General features: G+C 41.0%; 2 protein-coding genes across 2 annotated transcripts; both read right to left on the reverse strand.

The window, feature by feature from the left end:
* Positions 1–130: 130 nt before the first annotated feature.
* On the reverse strand, positions 131–5,510 carry LOC145446335 (focadhesin-like). Its single transcript, XM_080324597.1, has one exon. The coding sequence runs from the start codon at positions 5,504–5,506 to the stop codon at positions 218–220; it is 5,289 nt and encodes a 1,762-aa protein (XP_080180723.1). The 5' UTR covers positions 5,507–5,510; the 3' UTR covers positions 131–217.
* A 45-nt stretch (positions 5,511–5,555) lies between these two features.
* Positions 5,556–7,549, reverse strand: LOC145446348 (heat shock 70 kDa protein 14-like). The gene has a single exon (XM_080324616.1). It carries the CDS (start codon positions 7,403–7,405, stop codon positions 5,891–5,893), a length of 1,515 nt encoding a protein of 504 aa, XP_080180742.1. The 5' UTR covers positions 7,406–7,549; the 3' UTR covers positions 5,556–5,890.
* Positions 7,550–10,633: the final 3,084 nt, after the last annotated feature.

Here is a 10,633-nt window from a genome sequence, read left to right on the forward strand (position 1 = left end):
TTAATTGCTGCCGTAAGTAGGCTACCAACATTGAAAATTCATTTTGACCAACAAGACAGCATATATTCTACAAACACCATGTTAATACACCCGTCAACCAGCATTCATACAGTTGCAAAAAATGTAGCACAAGGCTCTACCAACCAATAAGCCCTTCATCCAAGGAGGCAGATTGACGGCTGAGCACACAAGTCTATTTTCGTCAAAATTAGTTACATTAGGACACAGGTCTGTAAACCACTTCGATCATCTGACACCATGTTGATGGAAGAAGTTTATCCTCCTGTTCTTTATAAATGCCAATAGCTGTCAGTAGCGATTCATTCCATTCAGATTCATACCCACAACGTCGATATTGATCTAAAATACAGTTCGACCAAGTGACAAGAGATTCTGTCACATCTTTGTACGATGGTTTCCCTAGTATGATTTTAACAGTGGTGGGAAATATATGACGGCACAGATGCTTGAAGAATTGCAACACTTCTGGATGAGCCGGTTCCATTCCAAACTTACCAAAATTGGGAATTTCATTGGTAAAACAGGTTGAAATTAGTGATGTGATCAATACCACAAAATAATCCAAAGATGGACCAAATTCCTTCAATTCACAACGGGCTTCCATTGTCATGTTCATTAACTCCTTTATCCAGTCTGCAAGAACTGAGGATTTTACCATTTCTTTTATCTGTAGGGCATACCCGGATACTATCCAGACCACAGCGTCATGTATATCAATATGGCGACTACATGCCATTATTGTCTCTGAACAGGAACCGGATGGCTGTTTTTTCTTCAAAGACTCAAAACACACCACAAAGAGAGATTTCAATGCAACATGTGATGCAGGGCTCATATCCATAAAATTCGACACTTTCTGGTCTGTAAATCTACAGATAAATGCAAGGTCAGTCATCATCGCCACATCTTCATGTGACTGAATGGAGAACTTTGCCAGAAGAAAAATCTTCACGGTACAATCTTTGACAGCTTCAAGCGTAAGCGGCGACAGTTTCTCGATGTCTATCAACAGGCTCTTCAAACCGGACATGAAAGCAGCCCTCACACCCAACTGTTCGGACGTATTGCTACACATCAAATCACGTGTCTTAGTTTGCAGGAATTGAACAAAATCACCTTCCTTTGCACATTTATATAGTTTCCCAAGGCTTGTGTAAATCATGCTGCGTGATTGAACTGGAAGATCGGCAAAAATCTTCGAAGATGTACATTTACACAACAGTGCAGAACAAGCTGATGATCTTTCACATTGCGACAATACCAAATGCATTGCATGTATCTTGGCTTCAGCACCAGTGCTATTCAACAAAACAGAGTTGAGAGCATTACCCCAATTTACCGGAGGCATGGCAATGTTCTGTGAGCTCTCCGCTAAGCAATACATGTAAGTTCCACGGTTCTTCGACGCAACATTGCTTGAATGTGATACTCCATCGGCCAGCAAATCGAACAAACTTCTCAACAAGCTTGATTTTGACAGGTAATTATATGTGGAAGGCAGTATAAATGAGGAATTATGAACATTATTTTGAAAAAACAAGTTGAGGCATCCAAGATACACGGAAGATTTCCCCTGCGTTCCGACATCACTGGAAGTATGCAAATGCTTCAAAATTTTGATCGATCCAGAGAGCTTCGAAAGATACTGAACAGCAGTCAGCATTGCAGGGTCCACAGGCATTGAGAATAAGGAGGCGCTCGCACCACACAATGACGACAGTCCAGTAAGAGCAGCAAATTTCTCTCTCGTGGGTACGTTGGATTTATCCAACACACCAAACCATTGGGTGTAAAGTTTATCCATTGTGTCAGAAACGTCTTTGTCGCCGTTAAGTAACATCCCGCAACACAATGTACCTAGTGAGTCACTGAAACCAGATTTGTTGGGTACTTCGTCGGTTAATTCAACCAAGTTCCTTAATACTTCATGCGACTCCGCGGAGCTCACCAATCCGCGAACACATCCATGAAGACACAGCCAGGTCACCACAGTGGAAATTACCTGTAACGCATCCGGAGATATGTCACCCGTCTTCAAAATCTGCAGAAACTCAGTCCAAAGAACCTTCTCGCTTTCACAGTCATGGGTAGACTTTGAAAATCGAACGGTTGCGGCTAATCCCCAGCCAACGATGCATCCCAAATCATTTTGCAAATCAAAATGAGAATTCACAAGTTTTTGTACAGATTCGAGCATATTTCCATAAATAGCTTCAACAGCATATTCAGATACTGAAGCATTTGAATTGTCCTCACTCTGCTCTTTGATTAACACATTCAAAGCATTTCCCAAACTAATTTGCCTATGAAATTCCAATTGCTTATCATCTGCGATACATTCCTTTAAACTCTTAATGATATCATTTACCTTGCGAAGGCGAGCTTGTGATAATGAAGATAAACAGAACGGAAGTGCGTGGATGGCGCATAGCCTTCCGACTTGCGTAGTGCATAGTCTCCCAGTGGATGAAATCGCTCTGTATTGGCACCAAGATAACAAACGACCACTGGGAACATGACCCGGGCACGCAATGGTGATTATGGTGTCCAGTACCATGACGGACCAATGCGCCATACTGACATATTCTGTGTGTTCGTCCACCCTTTGTTCATCATCATTAAACTGTTCAACTGCAATGAGCAATCCAGTTAGCCCGAGAATTGCATCACCTTGCATGCTCGGGCTATTTTTAGAGGCGTTTTTCAGGGCATTGATGATTTTGTCTCTACACCATAGCACAGCAGTTTTTATACGATGTTCCTTTTCTTCTTGATCATCAGATTTTTGCATCTCAATCTCCAGACGTCTGCCGGAAGCCATTACCATCATGGATCTCTTCATGAACGCAACCCAACCCTGCGCGCAACGGATCAAATCTTGCCAATTGTTCGGTTCGATTGTTATCTCCTTCAACATGACGTGTATGTTATCCAAAACTTTCCTACCTTCAATAATCGCAAGTTTTTTCGCAGCGTTGTCAAGATCGCAACTCTCCGCCGCACTGTTTTGCGACAACAACATACTAAATGCTAAGGAAGCTTTCAGACCCGGCTTTTTATTTTTGCCGTAGGCAGACGCAACAAAGTCAGGGATGGATTTTGCTGCTTTCGGTTGAGTGGACGCCAGCTGAGATTTGATGGCTTTGTGATGTACACCTCTGGGAAGATTTTCCAGTTCTTGACGCAGTACAGCGATTAAAAATGAGGAGCATCCTGGCTGGCCGATGCAGTCCACCCTTCTCGCGAAAGTCAAATACTGGCAATAAGGTATGACAGTGTTCAAATATTCTTCGTCGGTATCTTCATCAGATTTTGCAGGTCGGAAAGTCAAAGGTAAGTGCTTGATTCTGAATGTTTCCGCATCGAATTTTGATAAACAACCGAAAGCTTCATCGGCAAGACACGAGTTTCCACCACCGACCAACTTCCAAATTTCTGTCACAACATTGTTTATTATCGGTTCTACGCCGGCATCGGATGGATCGCAAGACGATAGCAGCGAAAGCGTCTTCAAAATAATTTTGACGACGACGATATCCGGGCCAGATTGTAAAATATTCGTGACCATCTCGGTGATCGTGAGAAGTTTCAGAACTTTATTGACACACAAATTATAAAGGCCCTCCAAAACATAAGCCAGGGCCGCAGTTGGTAGTTTTCTGCTCAACATGCTTTCGATTAATTTCAGCATATCACTACCATGTTGATGAGGCCGTTCCTTGCACACAAACGCCACCACAGCTGCTTTGGTAATCTTGACACTGTGATCTTGTGTTATCTTTTTCACAGTGTGCGCTTCCGGTGAATACAACGCAGAAAGTAAATACGGAAAACATCGGCCTTGCACTTTCCACAGCTCGACCATCATTCTCAAACTGATTGCCTTCAAATTATAATCTGAACTCGTGCCGATGCCTTTGATGACATTCAGAATCGGGGCGACGCAATTTGGATGAGATGCTAAATGCGGTAAAGTCAGCAGCACATCAACTACAGCAGTCTCATCGGTAATGCTCATGGAATGCAGCAATATCGGCAGAAATTGAAAAGACGCTCGGGAATAGCAACCTCCGATTTTTGCAACAGTGTTTAATATTTTCGTAAACAAGCCATGAGAAAAACGTGTGCAGTCGTACAGTAATTGAAGCAACAATGTTGACACCGAAATCGTCGCTTTTTCAACATCACATCCGTCCATTTGCTTAGTGACAGCACTTTTTTCAATTCCATCCAACCAAGATTCACATATGATGTCACAATCTGATGCAGAACGGACCGTGTAATCCATGTGATAAGCTTCAGCCACAAAAACACTAGATGTGGAGTTAAATTCAGCAGATGCAGGACTCGCATCATATTTTGTGCAATCAAAGGTAAAATTCAATATGATTTTCAGCAATGTTCCGACGAGTCCAATGATACCAAAATCATTTGGAATAACGGTCGTCACAAATTTCAACTGCAATAGAGATACTTTGAGCATATTCAAATGAGCTGGCCATATATTTTCGTTATGTTGAGTGAGAAACTTTGTAACCGATTTCAACAAGTTGGGTACCACTTGCAAATTAACGCCATTTAGAATCGTGCAAAATCCGATGACTATCACACCGCCATCGATGCTCTTATCAGCACAGTGTTCCAGAATTCGGTTCATAGAATTCAGAGCAAGACCGGTGTCGTAGAATGAGGTGCATTTTACTATACAGTTTTGTAACTTTAACATGTAATGTGTGTGGAATAAGGTGCTGCGAGCGCCAAGATCAGACAGTGCAAATTTTTCAAACGTGCTAATGTTAATGGAGTTAGGTTCGTAATAATCAAAAATATGATGTAGCAACGTTTCGACTTCATTCCCTCCAGTATTCTTCCCAGCTGTGTACTTTACAATAAGAGCTTCCAGAATTGCAGGCACTACATCTTCCCGCTTCGACAACTTTCCTTTCAATGTAACATATAAAATGGCGGGTCGCAATGCAACAACCATCGTAGAAAAGCAATCGGCATCGACGCAATCTAACAGCATTTGAGCAATTTCGATGTCAACAGTTCTCCACGAATTAGCACCACTCTTTAATACGGAGATGAATGGATGCGGACAACTTCTCAAATCATATGGTGATCGAAACGAAACTTTTGGGTACCTCTTCAGATGATCAAACACCTGGAGCTTCATAAGCAAGCCAATGATATGAACCAAAATTGTTTTGTCATTTGCAGTAGCTGAGAGATTCACGGCCATTGTTACAACATTATCTATATCCAACAGTCCATCTTCCGCAAGCTTCACCAACGCGTTGGCACATGCATACCCTAACTGCCTAGAAGGAACATTAGCGCAGTACTGCCATAAAATCTCCAGTTCAGATGGAGAGTTTCGGGAAGTTTGCAGCTTCGACCGTATCGCGGAAGACAGTTCATTCAGCGCTTGCAATTGAACAAAAGTGCTCGGGAAAGACAATTTCTTCTTCAGCAATTCAGTCATCGCTAGATTTTGAGAAGAGAATGCCTAAATAGACAGCACTATTACATCTGCAAAACAGAACAAACATGTTATGCATCGAATAATCGACAATTGCCTAGCTGAGTTAAATATAATTGAATGCAAAATTGCTACAAGAATTTCGACATGAGCTTTAAAATAGCAACAGATGCAAGCAGACATAACCATTAACCAATAATATTAATGTACGATACTCAAATTTCCAATACCAAGTAGGTGACCAGTGCATTAATTTTTTCAGTCCAACTAGTTTACAAATACAAGTCAATTGACTTTCTGTCCACAAATACATGAAATCACTACCAGCAGCCAACTCAAAAATACACAGCCTAAAAATGAGAGACTAACAATTTTGCAAACCATTGGTTAACTCATAGCGTTAATAGCGAACGATTTTGGAGTCGTCAAATCTCCGCAAGAGAGTGCTATATTCCCGTTGCGACTGTACTTAATTTCACAGGTAAATTCATTTTCACAATCTTCCGGCAATATTTTAATACTTCCTAATACAATTTCTGAATTTCCACCATCTTGATCAATAATAGAGAGCAGCAGAGTCTCTTCAGGTCGATCTTTAGGAAATACAAAAATTCTTTCAAAATGAACTGGCAAAACAGTTCGTTGCTTCACAACAACATCCGTTTTATCACCAAATTTCAAGTTGATATCAACAGGAGCTAGTGATAACATGCAATCATCCTCTGATATTTCACAGCTATCTTGGTTGATAAGAATCCCGGCTTCTACAGCAGCACCGATGGCATTTACTTCAGAAGGGGGAACGCTTGACAATATTTCAGAGCCTGGAAAGAAGTCGGATACTAACTTCTGCAAACGTGGTATGCTGCAAGTCCCGCCGGTCAAGATAACTTTATCGATCATAGACTTCTCAATTCCAAGATTTGAAACAAGATCTTTCAGTGGATTGAGCAGATTTTGTAAATGTTCGTTAGCAAACATTTCGAACATTGATCGGGACAGGTTACAGCTGAAATCCATCCCGTCGTGTAAGGAGTCAATGTGGCAGTTAGCAGACGGCATGGATGACAATATATGCTTGCAATTTTCCGCATTGATCTTCAATTTGTGCATGCTTTTGACGTTAGATGTGATATCAACGCGAGACTGCTTTTTGAATAACGAAGCAAAATGGTTTGCAATTATATCTGTAAGCGTATCACCCCCGGACTGTTTGGACACAGATTTTTCGACAGATAAAACTCCGTTATTTGATGAAAGCAACGTTGCATCTTGAGACAGACCGCCTACTCTGAAAACCAATATATTTTCCGACACAACACTATTTTTTTCAGTACTAATGCCATAAGCAAGGCAAGCTGCGGCAGGCTCTGATATAATCCGCAAAACTTCAAAGCCGGCCTTAGTTGCAGCCTTCTGCAATGCTTCGTGGTAGGATGTTGGATATCCAATGGGGGCAGTAAACACCGCTTCTTTTGCATCAGACCCAGTCTGGCTCATTGCTGTCTCCAAAAGTTCTCCGAGTAACAGCTCTAGAACACCTTCAGGAGTTACAGATTTGCTTTTTCCATTTGCCTTCACACAATATGTGAATTTCCCGTCTTGTGCTTTCTCAATATCTGCTCCGATAACACTTTTTAATTTAGTCCACTCAGTGTCATCTTCGACCCCGTCAAATTCTTTTCCGATTAGTCCATTGAAATGTTTGATGGTCTCCGAAATATAACGGTGACTGACTTGCTTTGATGCGTAACCAACCAATGCTTCATCAGAGGTGTAGGTTACCATCGACGGAGTTAATCGGTCGCCGTGAGAATTCGCGACTACAGATGTTTTTCCATTTTTACCGACAGCGACACATGCAGAAGAATTACCAGCACGAATACCAATATAACTAGCCATCTGGATTGAGATAATTGAAACATGCTAAGTATTTAAACTTTGGCAACAGCTGGAGTACACAACGGATATACCAACCAAGACAATCTCCAATCGGCAAATTGTATCATTTCAAGTCAACTGGTCTCTCTCACTCACAGAACATGCCATGGTTATGGTAGGCTAGTTGTCTAACTATATTCTTTGGTTTCACTATAGGCTATTACTACACTACAAAAAAAATTAGACAAATTTGGTCTCAAATTTAAGAAATGAGGATGATTCGCTCTCATTTTCAGCAATTTTGGTCTCACTGATGAATTGAGGTCTTAAAATTGACACCGATTCAGATTATTTGGTCTTAAAAATAAGACCAATAAAACGCGTCAAGACCAATAAAACGCATCTTAGACATATTGTGCTTATTAAGACAGTTTTTGCTGTGTCAGTATTTTTGGTCTTAAAATTTAGAGCGATTCAGCTTTTTAAGACCATATATAATTGTCACAATTATTTGGTCTTAAAAATAAGACCAATAAAACGCGTCAAGACCAATAAAACGCATCTTATAAGACATATTGTGCTTATTACGACAGTTTTTGCTGTGTCAGTATTTTTGGTCTTGTTTTTAAGACAAATTTCGCTAATCAAGAAACGACATGATTTGTGGTCTTAAAAATGAGACCGGAAAGTTGACATGGGCCAGGAGCTGTAAGACATAACTAGCTTATTGAGATAATATTTGATGTGTCAGTATTTTTGGTCTTGTTTTTAAGACAAATTTCGCTAATCAAGAAACGACATGATTTGTGGTCTTAAAAATGAGACCGGAAAGTTGACATGGGCCAGGAGCTCTAAGACATAACTAGCGTATTGAGACAGTTTATGATGTCTAGCATATTGGGACAGTTTATGTTGCATCAGTTATTCTGGTCTTGTTTTTAAGACGAAGTTTGCTAATCAAGAAACATCATGGTCCGTAGTCTTATAAATCAGAACGGAAATTGTCATGAGCCCTTAGCACAAGACGTAGTTAGGTTTATTTGACAAATTTTGATCCATCAAAGGTCATTGCAAATACAATCTAGCGGTGACTTGAGAGCGGAGAGCCAAAACGTATTTGGTGGTGCCATGTTTGTCCATTTCTCGTTGATCACATGTCACAATAAGTCAAATACAGGATGCATTTGCACCAGAACAAAAATTCAAAGTACCGTACCTTGTCACTTTTCACTGACACAATGGTGTTGGCACGTCTCACTCACCACAAATACTATTATATACTCAAACTACACTATATATTGTTTGGAGGATTGTGTACAAATTGGTGAGTGTTATATAGAATGATAATGATATATAATGGGTAGGCTATATAATGAACTACGAATACTGGTATATATGTTATGCTTCCCTTCATGCAGAACCTAATACTGACATGAATACCCACACAGCACTCGTGGGCGACAATGGTCTTATTTTTCAGCACTTTCAGTTTTAATTTTGAGGCGAAAAATCATTGTCAAGACCGATCAGTCTTTAAGACATTTTTTTTCTAAAAAGTCACTTCAAGACCATAAGACCAAATTTGTCTAATTATTTTTTGTAGTGTAGTACTCAGCCCGCAGCGATCTGACATGGACATCGCCTACCGACACAAGCCATATTCATTTTTATCGCTGGTCCTTACAACTCCAGTTACGGTACTTACCATTCAGTGCTCAAGCCTCTTTACATGCTCTGGCTTTTATACCCTCCTATCGTTTCACTGTATAGTGACATTCTGGTGTTTTATAATCGATTAAAATTTCAATAAATCACAGACTTCGTGACTTACTTGCATCGAAACCCGTTTGGGGCTTTACGCATGTTGTATACATTCAATGCGTCAAGTTCCTCTAAAACGACGAGGACAGTAGGGCCGGGATGTAGTTCAGAGAAGTGGTTTCATGATAAATCCCGCCGCTAAAATCTTAATGATCATTGTATTATATATTTCCATCCGCTCAAGACCCACAACGTACAATGTGATACACAAGATAAGTGCCATGTAATGAACATATTGCGAGAAACATGTATTTCGTAATAATATTTCGCAAAAATCTCCGAAAAGTCTGGCTTGAGATACGCAGGTGAGAGAGAGAGACATATGATATTCTTTCTCGCCTGCACCATCGAGATGCTTTGGCGACGGAGTTGCGATACGGCCCTATGAGGTCATCTAGTCTGCACCCCCGTTTTTTTCTCGTCGGCGAGATGGTGTAATGGTGATGCGTCCGGCTTCTTGATCGGTAGGTCGTGGGTTCGATCCCCTGCCGAGTCAGACCAAAGACTCGAAAACTGGTATCCGCGGCTATCCTGCTAGGTCAGTGGTTTTTCGTCTCTAGGACCCCTTGGCCGATATTTGATCCCCCCTATGAAAAAGTTGCTTGTGACTAAATAAGGTGATTTTTAACACACAACCATTTGTTGCCTGAGCAATATATGGCCAAACATATACTCAGATATGTTCAAACTATGTCGAAAGCGAAACGCACTACACTTTGGCAAAGCAGCCTACAGCTAAATTCGAGCTGTTTTTTACCGGTCGGGTAGCCCTGACGAAAAATAAAACACGAAGTCCGCTTGCAATGCTTTGAGTAGAATCGATGAATTAGATATATGTTTTTCACGTTAGCTCATATGTTGGCTTAAAAAGGTAAACATATTCACCAGCGGCCTTGTGCTGAATTCGCCTTTACTTTTTCCTGCTTGGTAGTAATTTGGTCGAGAGGGTGTCACGGGCCCTACGAAACCGTCTCGCGAGCCTCACTTTATCAGGGGGTGTAATATCTACGGAATACATCCAAACATACGCCTTGCTTAAAATCCGCCAAAGAAACATCATCATCGTCATCATCATTGGTTTATTAGCAATTTTATCAGTTCAATACACTACAAAAAATGCGATACAATGAAAAGACAGGAAGATGTCGAAGCGACTAGGAGTTGTCTATGGAATCAGACACCCACCTTGACCTAGGCGATGTAAAGAGGAGGCATGCACACTGAATGAAAGTAAAGAAGATAGTATAGAAAAAGGAAGCGACAAGAAATAGGGCGGCATGTCATGGGAAGCGAGATCGATAGGTCAGTCGTGGTCCGGTAACCTTGAGGATGGACTGTATTTATTTAGCAGTAATTGCTTGTATTTCGACTCGAATGTGGACACTGGACATGCTCGTCGACTGCCGGCGGGATACTTTCCACACATCA

The sequence above is a fragment of the Botryllus schlosseri genome, chromosome 9 (assembly GCF_051294905.1).
Source record: "Botryllus schlosseri isolate E-star chromosome 9, Bs_hap1, whole genome shotgun sequence".
NCBI lineage: Eukaryota > Metazoa > Chordata > Ascidiacea > Stolidobranchia > Styelidae > Botryllus > Botryllus schlosseri.

Excerpts from the sequence above, each read along its gene's own strand:
- LOC145446348 (XM_080324616.1), bottom strand. The coding sequence starts at position 7,405 with ATGGCTAGTTATATTGGTATTCGTGCTGGTAATTCTTCTGCATGTGTC.
- LOC145446335 (XM_080324597.1), bottom strand. The coding sequence starts at position 5,506 with ATGACTGAATTGCTGAAGAAGAAATTGTCTTTCCCGAGCACTTTTGTT.